Source organism: Chroicocephalus ridibundus, chromosome 4 (assembly GCF_963924245.1).
Source record: "Chroicocephalus ridibundus chromosome 4, bChrRid1.1, whole genome shotgun sequence".
NCBI classification, from domain to species: Eukaryota; Metazoa; Chordata; class Aves; order Charadriiformes; family Laridae; genus Chroicocephalus; species Chroicocephalus ridibundus.
Window position 1 is genome coordinate 73,199,973 of NC_086287.1, and position 20,883 is coordinate 73,220,855.

The window sequence follows — 20,883 nt, forward strand, 5'->3', positions numbered from 1 at the left end:
TTACGATTGTGTTCTCTCTGGTAGACCTAGCCCTTCAAATTCGCACGCTTCTTCAGACACTTTAAAGAATTGAGAAGCTGGTGGTTTTTTCAGCTGATGAACTGATGATTTTTTTGCCCCATTGATCAGTGTTACTTGAGGAAAACCAAACCCAAGGTGATGGTATTCGCGGCAGTACACCGTACTACGCATTTTGAGTAGCGGCTCACTTGTGTTCCATGAATGCCTGTTGGGAGATTGTTGTTGGTTGGTGCCTGAAGCATAGCTGAGCTGCTTCTCCCTTCTTAAGGCCCCCAGAAAAACACATGAAGAGGTGTGAGTGTTTAGTGCCTCTAAACACCACTTTCTGGATCTCTGCATGTAGGTGTGAGGTTTTTGTTGGGTTTAGACCTTCTATCAGGATCTCTCATGAGAAATGGAGTGAGCAAATACCCAAGCTGAAAGAGAATTTCATGGTGGTATTTCCATTTATTTTTTTTTTTTCCCCCCTCCTCTAGCCCAAGGGATGAGGTTGAAGAAAAGCACAAGAGCTCTTCCTATCATCGGCACAGCTACCACCTGCTGCAGCATGACAGCCAGGATGCTAGTGCAGAACAAAGGTACCAGAGTGCTCAGCCCCCTCTCTCGCCCTGCATGGACTCAGTTCAGGCTGCATTTGTGCTTCTGTCCCCAGCAAGCCTTCACGTGTGGGGTGAATGTCTTTGCTTTGTCTCCTGACTTCGTGTGTGTGTGCAGTCCAGCTTCTGTAGTGTTCTGATGACTTCAGCTGATCACAAGATTGGCCTCTGGAAAGGTCTGACTGTGCTGCTCCTAAGAGCATGGACCAAACTTGGTTTAATTACTAGTGAAAACCTATTAAGCGATCAGTTTCCAAATACTGTGCCCCAGGTAAGGTAGCGAGAGTATCTCAGGAGTTAGTTTCTTGCTCTTGACATCTTTGCTCCTTCAGGAGCCACTCTAAAGCTCCGTTGGCACGTTCTGTGTGCCTGGCAAGCTCAGCCCTGTTTGGCCTCTGTCCACGAAGATGCTCAGGGAGTTGGAGCCCCTCTCCTATGAGGACAGGCTGAGAGAGCTGGGGGGGTTCAGCCTGGAGAAGAGAAGGCTCCAGGGAGACTTTCCAGCCCCTTCCAGGCCCTAAAGGGGCTCCAGGAAAGCTGGGGAGGGACTCTGGATCAGGGAGGGGAGCCATGGGACGAGGGGGAAGGGGTTTACACTGGAAGAGGGGAGATTTAGGTGAGCTCTGAGGCAGAAATTGTTTGCTGTGAGGGTGGTGAGCCCCTGGCCCAGGTTGCCCAGAGAAGCTGCAGCTGCCCCAGGAGGTGTTCAAGGCCAGGCTGGACGGTGCTTGGAGCAACCTGGTCTGGTGGGAGGTGTCCCTGCCCAGGGCAGGGGGTGGTCCTGGGTGATCTTTAAGGTCCCTTCCAACCCAAACCATTCTATGATTGCTGAGGGTTCATTCATAATCCACACGATTCAGATATGAAGCGTGCGGCCTGTGTTGGATGGCTGGTCATCAGCTGAAAGACTCCCAAGATACTGAGGATCACACGCTTTCTGGCTCAACCTGATTTCTCCTCTGTTCCTGCAATACTTGCTGCGTTAAGTGCTTTCTGTCTGTAAAGCTGTAAGGATGTGCTGTGCCTGGGTTCCCTGCTGGGTCAGCGTCACATCCTAGGGCGTACGTGCTAGTGTGTGTACGCAGCAAGAACAGGCGCTGTTCTGCCATGCTGCCCGAACCACAGTTGTCCCTAATGCAGAGACCCTTCAAGTCTTGCTGCGCAGCGCTGTAGCTCAGCCTGAGCAGACCTGGATCCAAACGAACAGCACGTGCTGAGCTCCCTAGAGGTCTCTGTGTTAAAGATCAAGGTGACAGGCGTCCTTAGCTGTGTGACTCTGGCCATGTGTGGATGAAGAGCAGAGTGTGAGTCCCCACCCCTTAGTGAAGGCTAATGCTGTCCGGTATTGCAAGTGATGTCCTCTCCCCTGCTATTCCTTCGTAGTGACCATGATGATGAAGTTGCAAGCTTGGCTTCTACGTCAGGTGGATTTGGTGCCAAAGCGTCTACGCAGAGGCTGCCTGTGAAGGACTGGAAAGCCAAGGCGTCCCCCCGGGCTTCCCCAAAGCTAAAGCGGAAGGGCAAGAAAGATGACGGGTATGCTGGGCTTGCCAGAACGCAGGTGGCTGTGGGAAGAGCTGTGGAGGGTCACAACCTGCTGTAGCCATTAGCAGCGAGACTAGGGTCTGAGGCTGGGCTGTGGCCAGGTGCACCCAACCCTCATCCCATTTTGCAAATGGCAGTAAAATACCACAGAAAGCGTTGATGGATTCTCAGATGCTGGCTGCCACTCAGGGGGTGTGGGAGTAGGTTCTGCACTACCTTTCCAGCTGTGACTCAAAATCCAAAATACAGCCTGGGCTTCAGAAGTATGTGTGGGAAGTGAATTGCGCGTTGCTGGGGGGGACGACACTGGATCCATTTGCCAGTTTCAGTGAAGGTTTCATTGGAACTGTGGCGCTGTGAGTCTAGCTTAAGGGGGGGTCTCCATTTTTGGTTGGCTTCTGAACGCTGGCACGGTGCCCTTGTTCAGCAACATCTGCTGTTTGTTACCTGCCTGCTGCTTTCGTGTGTTTCTAAACGTGCCCATGTGAATGTCTTGTAAGTGAAAACTGATGACTGGAAAGGTCTGCCCGTGGGAAATTAGACCAACCCGTCTGCGTTAGTGTGAGGAGAGCAGCACAGCTTCTGCACGGGGCACTCTATCCTCTTCTTGTCTTCCCATAACTCCATGATTTGGATCTCTATCTGTGCAGATTACAACAAAGATGGGCTATGGCCTTAAGTTTCTGGCTGTGGTCCTGTACTGTGACACCCAGAAACTCTTAGCCTCAGAAATGCCTTTCATTTTTCCTGCCTCAGTCCTTTTAAAGTTGCTGGATGGGAAAAAGCTGTCTAGGAACGACAAATGTGTACTTCCCTTCTGGTAGCGTTTGAATATTCATAAATGTGTGACTGTGATGGAGACGTGCAATATTAGTGAATCAGTTCAGTGATTTTCTTTCTTGTGCTGTATATGCTGGAATGCATCACTAGTTTCTTCACCTTGAGAGCTGGAATCATTCTAGATTATTTGAAGCTCATTAATTCTGTATTTAGCAAACAGGTACTTGCTTTTTCTTTGTAAAATATCAGGAGATGTTCAAAAGTGGTTGGGCAAAGCCTTCCCTGGCTTTGAATTTGGACAAAACTGAAAAATCAGTGTGCGTTTTTTCCTTTGTAACACTCCTCATTAAGACTTGCTTCAGATCTCCTCCCTGCGAAGGGACCAGTCTGTAAGGAGCTTCGGGGCCTGTGGATTGCGCAATTGAAGGAGTCACAGCTGCTGTAAGGCCTGGGATTTCATCGCCTTGCCGTCGCTCTTTGAGTTGTACTAGGCAAAACAGAAGCATGAGCTGGAGTGTAAAATCTAAACCAGCTGTAAAACATGTGATCTGTTTTGGCAGAAGACTTGGATAATAAGAGCAGCTAATTGACATAATTGGATTACTACTTTTTCTCTTTTTTTTTTTTTTTTATTTCCAGGGATATGAACCAGTCGCCAAGATCCTCTAACAACCAGGTGAGTCAGAGCCGCTCTGCAGTCCCTCCCAAGGGCATGATGCTTCATCTCTATTGACTGCGTTACTAAAGACTTGAGAGAAAGTTCATCCCAGTTCCCTGAAGCACTGTGGGCCACTGGTGTGCCCGAGCAGGTTGAGGTGGGGCTGTGCTCAGGCTTGGCGTTGCTCTGTTCTGAGCAGCAGAGACGGAGCCGCTTAGTGCTGTCTGGACCAACAGCTTCCTCCCTCCCTTCTCGCCTTTGCGTAGCGATGTAAATTTCTGTGTGCTCACAAGCACTGTGTTACCCAAGACTCTACCACTCGTTTCCTCTTCCCTGCCGAGCCGACTCCCATGTGTCGTCAGCAGGATAAGCTCTTCGCAGCAAAGTAAGGGGGACTGGCCTGTTGGAATTTCTTATCCCTGTTGATAGTATCTCCGTATCTGACAGAAAATGCTCTCAGCAGAGTTGCATACACTTCTTTAAACTGCCCTTGATGTGTATTCCTCTTCTGAATATTTTGAGCAGCTGAAGAGACAACAAACCATAGATGTATACTTCTCTAGTTGTTTGGTTATTCATAAATAAGTGAAAGAGCTGAAAAAGTGCTCTGAGAAACCTCTTTCTTCCTCTACTGATTGCACAGCTCTTTTCCTAAGTGTTGGAGGTCATTATTTACATTCAGAGGCGTAAAGACTTTCTCTCAGTACCTGGCCAAAAAGTGAATAGAACCTGTTTTCTTTCAGATGTCAGAGCTCTAGCAAGGGTCTTGAATCTAAACAGTTGAGGATATTCTAAGCAATTGTTTATGAATTCCATGTGGGAACTTCATGCACTTTGCTTTGTCAGTTTATTTCTTGGGACAAAAGTCTTAGAAATAGGCTTTAAGGTGACCCCATTTTCTGCTTTGCGTGTTATGCTTTGTTCCTAGGCACGGGGGTTGACTTAATGCCTAGCAGAAAGCTTGACTGACTTCCGATCCTATTAGAAATGAATGTTTGTCCTCTCCACGCATAGGTGACACCGGAGTTCCAGGATGAGCTGATGTGCATACTGAGGAGCCAACAGCGGGAGCTCTCCGAGCTGCGTCAGAACCAGATGGAGCTGCTGCAGAGACTCACGGATCACCTTGATGCCATTCAGAGCTCCCTTATGGGCCATGTGGAGAGGGTGATTGACTCCCAGCAGGAGCAGGAACGTATCCTTGTTTGCAAGTGTTGCGTGGGAGGTAGAGTGGAAGGCTGTGGGCAGACTAGAGACCTGAGGAAAGCTAAGGAAGTTGAAGGATCTTGGTAGCATGGGCCACAGGTGCAGTAAAATTGCCTGGCTGCAGCATAAGCTGTTTCGGTTCCTCTCAGTCCCTTTCTAAGGGCAAGAAACTCAGAAATAGAACGGAGAAGAACCGCTGCTTTCTCCATGACGCTAGATCTTCTAGTTACCCATTAAGACCATAAGTGCTGCAACGCTGGAGTAGACTAGAGGCGCGCCTAATGCGTTATCCTGCATCAGGCAGTGGGCAGTTGCACAAGAGTAATTACGGGATGATCCTTTCCTCCGTAAGGCACGTCAGTATTTGCACCAGAAATAGCAGCAGACTGCCGCACTGCATAGCTGAGTGTAGAATTATCCTGTCTGGACCCATATATGCATCTGGTGGTCCGCAGGTCCCTAACGTGTTGCCTGAAAAGTACTTTCTTTTAGTATTTTCAAACCTGGTATCCGATTACTTTTATTGTATTGTGAGTAGTCGGTTCCTCTACGTCCTTCGCTGGACTGAATTTGGTCGCGTTCCCCAAACTGAGCAGCGCTAGCCTGTTGCATGTCTGAAACCACTCTTAACTTCTATGCGGTGACAATGATTTCTGTATTCTCTATTAGTCTTGGATGTTCCTTTTTGACTACCAAACTGGTACTTTCATAGATAATTCGGATAGCTTTCTCCTGTAGTCAGGAGGCTAGAGCTATATTATAATAACTTTCCCCTATCCGCACGACTTCATATCTGCACTGAATTTTGTCGGCAGCTAAATTGTCTTTTCATTGTTTGTTTTGTTGGGGGGTTTTGTTTGGTTTTGGTTTGTTGTTTTGTTGTGTGTTGGTTTTTTGTTTTTTTTTTAAGATGCACATGCATCTCGGTGTTTGTGTGTTGGCTCCTTCAGAGAGCTTGGTTGCTTTGTGAGGCATGGCGAGCTTTTGTTAAGCCTGGATTTGCTCCCAAGCACTATATCGCTTATGTCCACCAATTCAATCTCGTAGAAACGTTTTTACCCATTTGCTTTTTATGCATATTGGGGGCTTCTTGCTTTCTGTGTAGTGGTTTTGGCTGGGGTGGAGTTAGTTTTCTTCATAGCAGCTCTTGTGGTGGTACGTTTTGGATTTGTGAGCAAACCAACGTTGATAACACACTGATGGTTTTGCCTGTCAAGACCTTCTCTGCCCCTCACGCTGCTCCACCAGTGAGCAGGCTGGGGGTGTGCAAGAAGTAGGGAGGGGACACAGCTGGGACAGCTGACCCCAGCTGACCGAAGGGATATCCTGTGCCATGTGATGTTGTGCTCAGCAACGTAAAGCTGGGAGAAAGGAGGAGGAAGGGGGGACATCCAGAGCGATGGCATTTGTCTTCCCAAGTCACTGTTACAACATGATGGTGTCCTGCTTCCCTGGGGATGCCTGAACACCTGCCTGCTGACAGGAAATGGTGAACTAATTCCTTATTTTGCTTGGCTTGCATGTGCAGCTTTTGCTTTACCTGTTAGACTATCTTTATCTCAGCCTGTGAGCTTTTTCGCTTTTAGCCCTCCTGTTCTCTCCCCCATCCCGCTGCAGAGGAGTTGACCGAATGCCTGTGTGGGACTGAACTGCCTACAGGGCAGCTAAGTTAACTCACAGTGTGCGGGGAACGCTGCGACCAAGCTTCTTTTAGCTGTTTGGCTTTTCTGCCATGCCTTCCAGAGCTCCTCTCTGACCCTGATCGTTTGTTTAAGAGCACCCTGTTGTTCCCAGGGACATCTCAGCAATGTTACATGGACCCCCTCTTTCACCAGAGCCACAGATTGGCTCTCGCGGAGCCTCTGGAGGTGAGGCTAGTGTCCGTCTCTGTGGAGTGGGGTGTCGAGGGTAGAGAGGAAATCTGTTCTTTGTGCTCCTTAACGTGCATTCTCATTAGAGAGAAGACTAGACCGAGCGCTGACGGAAGGACAGCAGCGCAATGGGCAGCTCCAGGAGCATCTGTCTCAGCAGCTCTCCCAGTCCCTTTCCACTGCTGTGTGTACCCGTCTGGAGAGGACCGTTCGCGAGGAGATGAAGAAGACCGTACCCCAGTGTGAGTGGTGCTGCCTAGGTTTTGAAGGTGGATCCTTACAGTTGACCCTGTAGGGATTGAAAGCATGCTGCGTAAAAAGCGTTGGCGCTATGTGAAGCAGGAGTTGGGTTCCGTGAATACTAGTCATAGCACTTTAAACTTTGCGGGCCCCGCTGTAATCTGAGGAGTTGTGGTTTGGAAGGAGGGTGAGGCTCCTAGAGGGAATGCCTTTCCAGTGAGCGTGCTCTGACCTTCCATTATAATCCATAAAGTTTCTGGAATCTGTTCAGCAGAGGAAAGCAAAAGAGGCTAATGAGTTTGGAAGTGCTGAGACTTGACTAGAGCAAACTTAAATCTTGTCTTTCCCCTTCCTTGACACACTGGCACCATCCGTGTAAGGAAATGTTCAAAGAAACGCTGGTGGGAAAGCCTTCTGCAGCCATTAGTGTCCACCATTCTGCTTGAAGCAGGGCTACCCGCTATTCTCAATCAGGTCAAGTGTGACTTTGTCTGGGCAAGTCTTGAAAATCTTCAAGGCTGGAGATTCCACAGCCTCTCTGGTGACTCCTGGAGTTATACCACCTTCCTGGCAAAAAGTTTCTCCTAATGTCCAACCTTAGCTTCCCAAGCCCGAGCTTGTGATCGCTGCCCCTTGCTGTGTCATATCAAAGAAGAGCTTGACTCCATTTTCTTTTTGGGGTTTTGAAGTGTGACTCTAGGCCTAAAGCCGCAGTTTTGACATGTTTGTGTTGTGCCTAGGCATTTCCAAGAGTGTGGACCCTATTGCTGGCCAGTTAAGTAACACTATTGCTGCCAAGCTGACTGCTGTTGAGGGGACGCTGAAGGAGAGTATCACCAAGCTAGTGAAATCAAAGGTAAGGAGAACCAGACTGTAGCTTTTCCTGGGAACACTGAGTTGTCACCTGCCCTGGGTAGTGACTCCTTATACTTCTTGCCCTCACCCATATCTCCGGGTAAGGTCAGTTTAGCTGCCAAGTGGTGAGAGCTCTTTCCTGGTCTTACGAGGAGAGCAGACTTGTTGTGTACTCCCCTGCCTGATTTGCCTCATTAGCCCTTTCTTTTATTTACCGAGCTGTTAATTTTCTAGTAGAGTAGAGATTCTCACTACACCAGTGGTTTTAGGGCTCTCTCGGTCAGCCAAGTGGGGAAGCTTTGACGGGCTCCTCTGCTCTGTTCTCCATTTCTACATTCTTTAGGGAGCAGAAGGTTGTTACTTTCCTGGGTAGGGAACGGTGGATGGTGGGAGGGAAGCAGGGGATGGGGAAAGGAGCCATGCCTGACTCTGACACCTCCCCTTGCTCTACTGCTAAACTACAGGGAAATGGGGAAGGTCTGGGGCAGCCCCTCGGCAGGCAGGCGCTCTGCCTGCTGTAGTCATGATGCCACCCGGACAGTGGAAAGAGCTGAGGGAATACACGCTTCCAACGCCAGGCTGTCCTTGTCTGGTGTGGGTGTGTTGCAGGGACCCACAGTGTTTGTTCACAGCTCTGTCCTGCAGCAGGCTGTTGTTAATTTTCTGAAATCTCTTCTGTGTGTGCTTGTAAGAACCTTACAGATGCTGTCGTGAGGGCAACGGCCGATACCCTGCAGGGGCCGATCCAGGCAGCCTACAGGGAAGCGTTTCAGAGCGTCGTGCTGCCAGCCTTCGAGAAGAGCTGCCAGTCCATGTTCCAGCAAATCAATGACACCTTCAAGCAGGGCACACAGGAATGTGAGTAGGTTTTCTTCTCTGAGTTTTCTCTGCACAGCGTATTTGCATTAGTGGCTGAAAAGAAGGTGGCCTTTTCTTTTGTCTTTGCCATTCCGAGTTTCAGTGGTGACCGTTTAACCTTTTAGCCCGTCTGCATGCTCCGTTTCACACTTGAGACGCGGAAGCAGGGAGTGAGGAGGTTTTTGTGGGTAGTGCTTGTAAGAGCAGATATTCGCCTCTGGTCTCTGTAACCCATGCAGTAAAACACTTGGCCGCATACTGTGAACCTGTGACTTCATCTCTTGAGTAGAAAAGCGCAGCTGTGGCATTACCACGTGCTGACATCAGGCAGACGACATACAGAGAGGGTAGCAGTCCTGCAGCTGGGCCCACCTCTCAGAAGGGTAATGGAATCTGGGGGAGGTTTGCTACAGGGACGATCAGAAGTTAAATAGTGGCTGAACAGTGTAGACATGGTCAGGCGGGAAAAAAGAAAACTCTTAAGTAAGGTATATTGTACACTGATGCACTGGAGAAGATATTTCCTGTTCTCAGGCGTAGGATCCAGTTCTTTGGCCTTCCGGGAGGTCAGGCAGGTATTACTCTGCAGAGCTGGTTTCTGAAGTTGGCTGGTGCTGGCACAGTGACTTCTGTTGTCCGTAGACCTACAGGGTCTCCAGCTGCTGTTTATTTTGCACCTTTTCTGTGTTCTTCGCAAGTCTCCCACAATTAAATAGAGCTTATATTCTTCTCCCTTTTGATAAGATCAGTTCGTAAAATATTTTAAAATGCAGCTTTTTGATCTCTGCAAGACATGATTTTGTTCAACAATTTCTTCGTCGGCATTGAACTCCATCAGTAACACAGATCGCAACTCACGCTCTGTATGAAATAAAATACCCTCGGTCCCACCTTTACCTTGCCTGAACAAACAGGGATTGTAAAGGTCTGTCTCAAGGGAATTCGTGTCTTTGTTGCTGTATCATGTAACCCTGCATTGATGGGGAGGCTGGAAGCAGCGTTTCTAGGTTAGTGTAACAGAGCCCAAAACAAGGCTTGTGTCTTCTCCCCTCTCTCCCGTGCTCGTACGCTGGCTCAGCAATCGCTCCTGCTGGAGAACGTGTAGACCCCTCCAGCTGGATTCCTGCCCTGACCATTTCCGCAGGTACCGATGGCACAAACATCTTTTTCTGGTTGTTGCAGATGTCCAGCAGCTCGAGACTCACTTGAAGAACAAGAAAGTACGAGAACAGGAGGCCCGGGACCCGCTGCTGAATCAGCTTCGACAGCTCATCAGCACCTTCCAGAGCAGCACCGAGCAGCTGGCTGCCACTGTCGCAGCCAGCGTCCATGCTGAGGTGCAGCATCAGCTGCATATTATCGTGGGCAAGTAAGTTGGCGGCTGGGCTTGCGGAAAGAGATGTCAGAAAGAGGTATGCATGGGCGTAAGAAAAACCGCTCCCTGCTTAGTTGTGGAAACAGGCCGTTTGCCACTGTAGGGCCGCTTGTTGTCTCTGCGCACGGTATGACAAAGCGTGTGGGCTGGTGTAACTGTTGCCCTGTAGAGCACAAAATGAAGACCACAGAAGGTTTCTGACAACCCGCTGTACCGCTGCTGCATCTGGGAGCTCGGGGCCTGCTCTTCACAGAGTCCCATGTGCACGTTGGAGGACAGGAGGACCTAAGGCAGCCCATAAGCACGCTCAAGTGAATGCTTCTTGAAGACCATTTCAGAACGGGTCTTTTTGAAGGCTTTTCTTCTTAACGCTGTGTCCTCGGGCATGCCAACAGTTTCTGCGGGCTACCCTGGCCTCCCAGCTGCTCTGCAGCAATTCGCGCTTGGCCATCCTGCTTTCAAGGTGTGATCCCGGTGGTGCCTTCAGCGCATTCACACCGTGAAGCTGGTGGCAGGTTGCGGTCATTAAGATCGGCCGGTGGTCACCCACGGGGCAGAATGCCCCTGTCTATTTTAAGCCACTAGAACATATGTCAGAGCGCATTGGGATCTTCGATACAGGCCAGGCTTGCCAGAAAGGCTACCAGACTAAATTCTCGTTGCGTAGGCTGTGCTTGCTCCCAGGGAAGTGCTGCGACTCTGCCTGCGGTAGAGCAGGTTTGACGCTTTGCACCCTTCGTATGAGGGGAGGCTCCTACCCTTGGGGAAGAGGCGTAACGCACAGCAGCGCAGCCGGCGCTGTGAGCTGGTCTTCCGTGGAGAACCCACGGGCTTGGTGGAAGCGAGTTCTCATTCTTAAAGGTGTCGGTTGCAAGCGAGGAAGCTGCATCTAACAGATGTGGTGTGGAAAGCTGGGCCCGTTCGGGGTGAACCTAGAGCTTGTTGGTAGCCTTGCTTGTGAGCCAGAGAGATTAAAGATTTAAAACGCTGCGTGATGAGAGACTTAGTTCCCCGAAACATCACCTCCCTCACACAGAATTCCAACCTCTTCCCCATGCACCCTGGGACCTTTTCGTTGGCCACAGAGCTACCTTGCAGCAGCAGCATGTTTCCGAAGCCTCCGAGCGCTTTGTGTTAACCCTTTGGGAGCCACACTACGCTAAGCAAACAAGCCTGTGCTTTCTCGCCGGTACAAGCTTTGTGCAGTGTAGTCCCTCAGCTCTTCGTTTTCTGAGACGCCTTTGGGTTTGTCTTTTTTTTTTTTTTAGCATGCAGGAGTCTATTTTGGCCCAGGTGCAGAGGGTCATTAAAGGAGAAGTGAGCCTGGCTATGAAGGAACAGCAAGCAGCTGTCACCTCGAGCATCGTCCAGGCAATGCGCTCGGCGGCCGGGACTCCCATCCCCTCCGCTCACTTGGATTTCCAGTCTCAGCAAACTCACATCCTTCAGCTGCTCCAGCAGGGACACCTCAACCAAGCTTTCCAGCAGGTACCTGGGCTTCCTGGCAGTGGGCATCGCCGCTCGTTGGGCGGTGGGGTGGGGGGAACAGGGCTCTTTGAGGTGGGGACACAATCCCACAACAACTTATACGGGAGTTGGCTGAAAAGACCCGTGGCAGCGGGCTGCTGGAGGGCTGCAGTTGCGCTTTCATGCAGGTCAAGCCAGAGCTGTGCAAGTACCACGATGTGTTGGCAATTAAGTTCCTTCCTTGTCCGTGCCCTCAAAGGACAGTGTCAGCGCTCCAGCGAGACAGCGTTTTGCCATCAGCAGTGGCACGTGGTGCGCCCCCGAAGAGCAACAGCTTCGTAAGCCTCTCCAGGCAGATCGACCAGCTGGGGCCTGACCTTGCCTTGCCTTTGAGCTTGTTGGCAGATCTGTTTGAGCTGCTGCAGACAAACTCCTCTGCGAACAACAGCAATGCCGCGGCGTTGGGCTGGTGGGGGATGCGAACCTGGCCCTGCTCTGTGCCGCCACCTGTAACCTGCTCCCCTTTGTCTGATTCTGCTTAGAACAGACACAGGTGTCCTCTGAGCATAGACTGAGGTCCTGCTCATGGACATGGTCCTGCTTGCCTGGACAGCAGGCTTTGCAGAGAATCCTACTCCCAGAGGAGGCTGGCGAGCCCTTGAGCTGCCCCAAGGCGGAGGGCTGCCTCCTGCTCCATCCTGTGCCCCTCGCCTGCCTGCTGGTTCCTCGGCGCTTCTAGCTGTGTCTTCCTTGCAGGCTCTAACAGCAGCTGATCTCAACCTGGTCCTGTACGTCTGCGAGACCGTGGATACTCAGCAAGTATTCGGCCAGCATCCGTGCCCGCTGTCCCAGCCTGTGCTGCTCTCTCTCATTCAGCAGCTCTCCTCCGATTTGGGTACTCGCACGGAACTGAAGCTGAAGTGAGTATGGTCAGAGCGCTGGGTCTGAACCTGTGCGGACCTATTCCCGCCTCCGGCTTTAAATTCACTGCCGGGAAGCGGAAGGTGGTGCTTCGATGGAGGTTGGAACTTCTGTAGCCTCTTACCGGCATGTGAACAGCCGGTAATGACTTGGAAAAAGATGTGGGCGTTACCACGGAAAGCTTTGCTGCCCAGAGGTAGCAGTAGAAGGGGTACCCAGCTGTAGGGGCTGTTACCTCCTGGATTGTAGTCTGTAAATGTTACTTGTGCTCCGTGCCGCGATCTCCTTTAGCCGAGAAACAATGTCCCCCGCGGGGGTGAAAGGAAGGGAGAGCGTCGTGTTTCCTGGATAGCTCAATAATCCAGAGCAACTTTGCTCTGTCCTCAATTCTTAACCCCGTCGCTGGACTTTTGTGTCGGCAGTTTTCTCGTCGTGACTGCCAGGCAGGTCCAGTGGGAGGCGGCAGCAGGAGCTGCTGGGAGTAATGTCTGTCAGACGTTCTCAGCAAAGCTCGTATGACAAAATAGTGACTGTGCTGATACTTGCCATGAACATTTTTAGTGAGTGAGTCAAAACCCTGCTATCTGCCCTAAAAAACGAACTTGTTAAGGTATCTGCGGGTTTTTATCTGGCCTTGTATGGAAAATGACTTAAATTGCGTTTTTAACTCAATTTAACAATAGGGTTAAAGCAAGGTAGGAAAACTGAAAAAGAGCTTTAAGTTACAGAAGAGCTGGTAATCGGAGTCGAAGCTGCTGCGGTTGAGTTCAGGCTGGCCTGTTAGTGGAACCCTTTTGCAGTGACCGCAGCGCACAGCTCTCAGGCTGTGCTTTGAGAGTTGATGGCTCATCTGAACTTCACGACAGCTTGGTGGTAAAACTCTTGCTCTTCCCCCACCCCTTCCTGGACAGACGTCGGAAGACGACCGTAAATATATCCCTACGTGGAGTAAGCCTCACTGCTGAGGATCTTTACCGGCTAATAAGTGACTCATGCCACTTATGCTAAAAAGGCTGCAAAGAAAATATCTACGGGGCTGTGACCAGGCGTGGCCTGTGGCCGAGTGCCACCTCCAGCACTTCAGGGAGCTGTGGCTTGCTGTTGCGCCTGCTTGGTTTGGGCAGCCAGGTTGTGTTGGCGCGTGCCGCAACCTGCGAAATATATAGGCTGCCCGTACGTGTTGAAGAAGGGGTAGGTGGACTCTTCCCTGAGTCAGTAACATTTATTTTCTGGTGGCTGACCATGCTGCACTGAGTTTGGGTGGGTGGGTGGGGGAGCGGAATTGTGCATCTTCAGAGCTAAAAATGAACTGAATGGGATCGGGATTGCACGTTGGGTTTGGTGCTAACCCCAGTCTCTCTCCCTCAGTTACTTGGAGGAAGCGGTGATGCACCTGGACCACAGTGACCCCATCACCCGAGACCACATGGGGTCAGTCATGAACCAGGTGCGGCAGAAGCTCTTCCAGTTTCTCCAGGTGGAACCCCACAACAATCTGAGCAAGCCTGCCCGTCGCCTCATGATCATGCTCCAGGGCCTGGTCACCCCTGGCATGACCTAGGAGGACCTGGCTACCTTGTGGGCTGCTCCGTGGAAGCCCACCCAGCAGATCCAGTAGTTACTAACCACGTATGGCTTGTGTTAAGAGCTCTTGCCAGGAAATCTATCAACGTGTGTGTGATGTCTCTAAGGCAAACGCCATCTGTGTATAGTCCCAAATAATCACTGAACGCTCACTTGGCTTATTTTTCCTAAATAGCCTCTTTATGAGAGAGTTAAGTCTCTTCTTCCACCTGCCCATCCGTCCCCGAGGCCTGGCTGGCAGTCCAAGTCGCATTCAGCAGAAGCCGGTGGATTTCTTACCCCTTTAGTTTGGAGTCTGCTGCCATGAGCAGAGGAGACGGGAGGTGTGTGCTGAGCCCCGAGCAAGGGGCGGCCGGGGACGCCTGCTCCGCCTTGATGAGAAACTATTACCTGTATCTTAGTCAAGGACTCAAACCTCCTCCTCCCTGGTGGGGTGCGTGGCTGGGAGGAAGGATATCAGCCGAGCGGGAAGGGGGTTTCCTGAACTCCGGATCCACGCTGCCACCGCAGTGTCCAGCCCATCCTACGTGGGGCAGGCAGGTTTGGGCAGGGGGCTGCGCGTTGCGTGTTTCTGGAGCCTGCCCGAGGAGCGCTCTGGGTCGGGATGGTCAGGCAGCAGGGAGCTGCGAGAGGGGCCATCGGTTCTGTTGTGTATCAGAGCATGTCCGTGGTTCAGATGTTAGTTTTGATTTTACACCAGGGTTTTTCTTTTTATCTAAATTTTGAATTTTTTTTTTTTTTTGGAATAACATTAAGAACAATTCAATAAAGAACTTTTTGAGAGAAAAAAAAAAAAAAAAACGGGACCTGCTTCTGTTGTGCCATGAAGGGAAGAAAGCGTGGCCTTTGGAACCAGGCCTGAAGCAGGTGAAATGATCTCTAGGCTGAAGCCCAAGGCAAGGGCCTGGGATGCCCCTTTTTTTCACAGATCTCCCCCCAAGTCTCTGCTTGAGCTTTTCCTGTATGAGTCCAGCCAGGTGCCGTGGTCTTTCCATCCCGCAAGAGCCGGGAGGCTTGGCTATGGATGGTGGTGGTCTGCTGGCCCTAGAAATCATAGAATCATGGAATGGTTTGGGTTGGAAGGGACCTTAAAGCCCACCCAGTGCCACCCCCTGCCCTGGGCAGGGACACCTCCACCAGCCCAGGCTGCTCCCAGCCCCGTCCAGCCTGGCCTTGAACCCCTCCAGGGATGGGGCAGCCACAGCCTCTCTGGGCAACCTGGGCCAGGGGCTCACCACCCTCACAGTGAAATTTTTTTCCTAATATCTCATCTAAATCTCCCCTCTTTCAGTATAAACCCCTTCCCCCTCATCCCATGGCTTCCCTCCCTGCTCCAGAGTCCCTCCCCAGCTTTCCTGGAGCCCCTTTAGGGACTGGCAGGGGCTGGAAGGTCTCCCCGGAGCCTTCTCTTCTCCAGGCTGAACCCCCCCAGCTCTCTCAGCCTGTCCTCCCAGCAGAGGGGCTCCAGCCCTCCCAGCATCTCCGAGGCCTCCTCTGGCCCCGCTCCAACAGCTCCGTGTCCTTCTGCTGTTGGTGCCCCAGCGCTGGAGGCAGCACTGCAGGGGGGTCTCACAGAGCGGAGCAGAGGGGCAGAATCCCCCCCTCGCCCTGCTGCCCACGCTGCTGGGGATGCAGCCCAGGCTGCGGGGGACTTTCTGCACGTTTTCAGGGCGTTGAGCTTCTCCACCACCACCACCCACAAATCCTTCTCCTCAGGGCTTCTCTCTAGCCATTTTTCTGGATTTGTGCTTGGGAAGGAGACACTGATTCCCCTTTTCCCAGCAAAAGGGTCTCCTGCTGCTTCTCCCTCCTGGGATTACAGGGGCCGGGGGCCTGGCGGGCTCAGCCCGGGGCGGGGGGGGATGAGGGGGGGGGAGCCGGGGGCGGGCCGGGGGCGGCGCGGCGGGGCCGGGGCTGCGGGCGGCGACGGGGCGCGGAGCACACGGCGGCGGGGACCCACCATGGGCTGCGGCTGCTGGCGGCTGCTGGGCGTCGTGTGCCCGCTGCTCCTGCACCTCGGTGAGTGCCGCCGGGACGGGCGGGGGGACGGGACCGGGGACACCCCCCCTTCTGTGCCCGGGCTGCCGGCGGCCGCGGCTCGGGCATCCCCGGGCTGTCCCCGGCGGGCTGGGGGAGGGTGGGAGCGGGACCCCCGCTTGTCTCCGGCTTCGCTGCCCGTGCCCTCCCCAGCCCCCGGGGTGCCCGGCTGCCCCGAGCCCCGCTCGTGTCGGCGGAGGCTCAGGGGTCCACCGTCACCCTGTCGCCCACCGGGCAGGGGGAAAAGCGGCTTCGCGGCGCCGCCTGGGGGGTCCCTCCGCTCAGGCTGGGATGCTCCTCGGCTCCGGTTCTCCAGCAATGCCCCAAGGCCAGCCCTGCCCGCCGACCCCACGCTCCGGCTGGCTCTCCCTGCCTGCCCACCTTCGCCCGGGGCCTGGGGGGCTCCCTGTCCGCTGGGGAACGGGCATCCGGCAGATCCTGCACCCCAACGTGCCACCTCCATGCTCTCCTGCTCCTCCCAGAGCCGAGGGAGGACACTGTCCGGCTCCGGGTGCAGTGGTACCCGCTGGCATCCCTGCCCCAAAGAGGGATGCAGGGGATGGAGGATGGGGACCACCGAGCCTGGGGCAGTTGTCGGGCTCTGAAGGTGGACGATTCAGTAGCAGGACGGCTGCCTCGGCTCTTGCTTGGAGCCAGCGATGCTCTGCAGCACCCGGGGCTCCCTCCCTGCCGGAGCCGGAGCCGGAGCCGGGAGCAGGTTTTTCCCATGTGGTTTTTGCGACCGGGTGGCAGAGGTGATTTACCCTCCTGGTTTCTGCCTCCTGCCCAGCCGTGTGCTGAGGGAGCCGGGCAGAGGGGTGGGCTCATACTGGGCATTAGGGGAGCCCGGGGGGCCAAAGCCCAGGCAGGGACCAGCTGGCCAAGGGAAGGCATCTGCTGGCCCAACCAGCCGAGGTGTCCCTGGGCTGGTTGGAGACATGCTTGTTGCCCGGTTGGGTCAAAAGAGGAGCAACGGATCCCACTTTCTCCATCGATACCTGCAACATTTGCGACCCACGTGGCTGCCGTCAACCCGAGACTTTCCTCGGTGATGTGGTCGGGGGCTTTCTCCTCACGAACACCCGCTGTGCTCCGTGGCGGGCTGAGGTTTCAGGCTTGCCCCGGTGTTAGTCTTGGCCGCAGCCGCTTTGCTCAGGGCCGTGTTCCAGGGTCACAGGCACGGGATGCCAGCAGCGCGGCACACGGCTCCCTGGAGACATCTTGGCTGCTTTGGCAGCCGCCAGGCAACTTTCGGCTGCTTCTGGGGGCTCCTTCCTGCAGGGGACCCCTCCAGGATTGTCCTCACGCCTTTTTAGCACCCTCAGCTCAGAGCTCCCGGGCACACGCACGGCACTTCCGAAAGTCTCACATCTCCCGTGATGTGGTCCTGCAGGACCCCCGGGGCAGAGCTGAGCTGACTGCTCAGCGTTTCCCTGTGGCCCAGCTGCACACCGACTCTTTTTGGGCTTCCTCCAGCCGTGGATGTCACTCACCGTTGTCCCCAACACACCCTGTCACCCATCGTCCCGTGGCCGACACCCAGGTTCGGCCAGTCCCGGTGGTGTGTCCCTTGTGGGAATTGGGGCTTCCCAGGGTGAAGCAGACAGAGTTGCACTTGTACCTCTTCCTTTTGTTCTTCCCCTTCCCCTTTCCCCTTCCCCTTTCCCCTTCCCCTTCCCCTTCCTCTTCCCCTTCCCCTTCCCCTTCCCCTTCCCCTTCCCCTTCCCCTTCCCCTTCCCCTTCCCCTTCCCCTTCCCTTTCCCCTTCCCCTTCCCTTCCCTTCCCTTCCCTTCCCTTCCCTTCCCTTCCCTTCCCTTCCCTTCCCTTCCCTTCCCTTCCCTTCCCTTCCCTTCCCTTCCCTTCCCTTCCCTTCCCTTCCCTCCCCTCCCCTCCCCTCCCCTCCCCTCCCCTCCCCTCCCCTCCCCTCCCCTCTCCTCCCCTCCCCTCCTCTCCCCTTCCCTTCCCTTCCCTCCTCTCCCCTTCCCCTTCCCCTTTCCCCTTCCCTTTCCCTTTTCCTCTCCCCTTCCCCTTTCTCTTTCCCCTTCCCTTTTCTCTTCCCTCTCCTCTTCCCCTTTCCTTTTCCCCTTCCCCTTTCCCTTCCCCTTTTCCTTTCCCCTTTCCCCTTTCCCTTTCCCCTTCTCTTTCCTCTTTCCCTTTCCCCTTCTCTCCCACCTCAGTAGGAGCAGGGACTCCAGCTTGCTGAGCCTTTGCCTTTGCCTTTGTTTTTTTGTTTTTTTTTTCTGTTGTAGTCCCAAATTAATCTTTGCTGTCAGGGGATAAAAGCCGGGACAGATGGCTCCGGGGAGAGCCCGGGGGCCCAAGGCGAGGCAGCCATTCTTTCCCGGCGGCTGATGGCAGCATCACTTGCGGGGTCATCACACTGTGTCATGTCGGGCTCCTGGGCCAGGAGCAAAGATTCACTCCGAGCACCTGGGGAGAGGATGCCGGGGGGGCTGGTGGGATGTGGAAGGGGGTGCCAGCCCCTCGCCACATCTCGGAGCTTGGTGTCACCCCTGCCTGGTGACACTGCCCTTGAGCCAGGCAGGCAATGGCCATCAGGGGGGTCCGCGGGGGCTCAGCTCCCTCTCTCCTCTCCCCGCAGCCATGAGCCAGGAGCCCGTCAGCATGGCGGGGAAGTGCGACACCATCTACAAGGGCTTCGCCGGCTGCCTCATCAGCCTGGGGGACAGCATGGCCCAGAGCGTCCGGCGGCAGCAGGAGGAAGGCGGCGAAGAGGCGCAGGAGCTGGACACCGTTTGCAAGTGAGTGTCCTTCTCCCTGAGGGAGGTGCTGGGACGGCTGGGTGACCTGCCACCAGCGGTCCCCGTCACTCCTGCCCGTCTCCCCAGGTCCTGGGACGACTTCCACGCCTGCGCCAGCGAGGTGCTGTCGAGCTGCCCCGAGGAAGCAGCCGCCATCTGGGAATCCCTGCGCCAGGAGTCCCGCAAGATCCAGTTCCAGGGGAACCTGCAGGAGCTGTGCAGCGCCCGGAGCCGCCTGGCCAGTGCCCGCGGCTCGCCGGATGCCGAAACCAACCAGGCCACGCTGCGGGGCTCGGCCACCTTCCTGCGGCCCCATCTCCTGGCCCTGCTGGCCCTGCTGCTGCCGGTGGCCCAGCTCTAGCCCTGCAGGTGCCCGGGTGATGCTCCGGGTCGGTCCCCTGGTGCTGGCCGAGCACTGGCACCCGCGGTCTCTGCCGAGCCCACCTCCCGCCCGGGCGTCCCTCGCGGGGCACAGTCCTCTCCTGGAGCCCTTCAGATGGATTTATATTTATATTAAAAGACACTTTTACATTTCTCCTGTCTCTCTGCCATGGGATGCCCCTCGCCTTCTTCCTAAGCTTCAGGTTTGCCCCGGGCGGGGGTTGGAGAGGGGATGTTCTCTGCACCAGCCCTGGGGAGGGTCACTGGGGGGGGGGGGGGCTCTGTCAGGCCACACGGGGCAGCCCGCGGGACCCCGATGGCGCCGGGGAGGGCTGGACCGGGGATCCCCATCACCCCACTGAGAGCTGCTTTCCAGGGCTGGGCGTAAAGGATAGTCCCTTTAGAGATGGGTCAAGTGGGGTCTTTATTTTAAGGGGCATCTTGGGAAAACACGGGTAGCTTGTCCTCTGGCAGGCAGCTCCGATGGCCTCTGTTTTATTTTGGTCCTGCTACGTTTGGTCCTATGAACGGTCATCAAGGAAACTGGGGTTCGCAGAGAAGAGAGGGTTGGTTTTTAGCTGAGATGATATAGGTAAAGAAACCCAGGGACCTGAAGCTCTCGTCCAGGTCCGAGTGGGACTTGTTGAAGTGAAACCAAGACGACGTGCTGGACTTTAACTTGGTTAAACTTGTGTCAGTCAATGGAAGATGCTCTTTTTCCCATCCCTGTTGCTGTTTCGCTGCAAACTTCAGATATTTTTTTTTCCTAGCATGCTAAAACCCACCATGTCAAACCAGTTAGTTCCCTAGGCTTGGGACGGCGAGGCGACCTCCCTGCTCTCCGGGGAACAGCCATCTCCCCTCGCCTGCCACCTAAAGGGACATTAAAACTGCGAACAGGCCACCCCATCTATTGCGCAGATCAATGGCTCCTTGCTGGCGCGGCCCTGAGGCTCCTGGTGGCAGTGGGTAGATCTGGCCGGCACGTGGGACACCGTCCCACTCGGTAAAGGCAACAGCACCCCGACCACCAAAATCCTCTGGCTGACGTGAGTGCCACCATGTCCCAGACTTGCGACAGCCCCAGTGACCGTGCGAGGCTCGGCTGTGAGCAGGAGCGATGAGAGAAGCAGCCACGTGCCATGAGGATGAGTTGCTGCAGTGGCTTCGGTTCCTGGGGTGACTTCAAGGGTGTCCCAAAAACATCCCTGTGGCCAGTCACGGGGCACGGTCATGGGTTTGGTCTGGGGAAGCATTTGCGCCGTGTCTGAAAGTCTTTGTCATGGGAGCAAGAAGCTCAATTACCGCTGTCCTCGTCCAGCCGTCATAGACCCCCCTTGTTTCATTGTGAAATGTCTTCCTGGTCACTTAAACACATGGTCCCTGACCTCTGGGGTGTCACCCCAGCTGCCCCTGTCCCCTGCAGGCATCCGGGGTCGGGAAATGCTGCCTGGGTTGTTGTGCCGTGTTGCATGCCGGGGGGGCGAGCGGTCGCTGCCGATCCCTCAGCTTTACGGGGGGACCCTGTATTTCTTCCATTAAACAGCCTGGAGCTGGCCTGGGGAGGGACACAACCGTCACATGGGAAGGAGCGGGGACAGGCTGCTGGCAGCCTTGGCCAGGGGACGGTGCCAAGACCGGGGCCAGGCGCCCCACTGGACATGGGGCAAAACGCTGTCCCGGCTCTCCTCGGCCAGCATCTGCCGCCCCCTGTGTTTAACGCTGG

At 54.5% G+C, this 20,883-nt stretch overlaps 2 protein-coding genes across 3 annotated transcripts in view; both read left to right on the forward strand.

The window, feature by feature from the left end:
* The window catches only part of EDC4 (enhancer of mRNA decapping 4), a 38,828-nt gene extending 24,066 nt beyond the window's left edge, over nt 1-14,762 (forward strand). Inside the window, exons 19-29 of one of the 2 annotated variants that reach the window (XM_063334035.1) lie at nt 498-599; nt 2,001-2,153; nt 3,582-3,618; nt 4,615-4,795; nt 6,764-6,919; nt 7,658-7,773; nt 8,465-8,630; nt 9,813-9,999; nt 11,274-11,493; nt 12,229-12,392; nt 13,762-14,762. In XM_063334035.1, coding sequence (XP_063190105.1) covers nt 498-599; nt 2,001-2,153; nt 3,582-3,618; nt 4,615-4,795; nt 6,764-6,919; nt 7,658-7,773; nt 8,465-8,630; nt 9,813-9,999; nt 11,274-11,493; nt 12,229-12,392; nt 13,762-13,954 — 1,675 coding nt within the window. In that variant the 3' untranslated portion in view covers nt 13,955-14,762. The remainder of the gene's footprint in view (nt 1-497; nt 600-2,000; nt 2,154-3,581; nt 3,619-4,614; nt 4,796-6,763; nt 6,920-7,657; nt 7,774-8,464; nt 8,631-9,812; nt 10,000-11,273; nt 11,494-12,228; nt 12,393-13,761) is intronic. The other variant, XM_063334036.1, reaches the window with a different exon arrangement.
* A 1,100-nt stretch (nt 14,763-15,862) lies between these two features.
* On the forward strand, nt 15,863-19,310 carry NRN1L (neuritin 1 like). The gene is made up of 3 exons (XM_063332988.1): nt 15,863-15,996; nt 18,617-18,776; nt 18,864-19,310. Exons 1-3 carry the CDS (start codon nt 15,939-15,941, stop codon nt 19,135-19,137), a joined length of 492 nt encoding a protein of 163 aa, XP_063189058.1. The 5' UTR covers nt 15,863-15,938; the 3' UTR covers nt 19,138-19,310.
* Nucleotides 19,311-20,883: the final 1,573 nt, after the last annotated feature.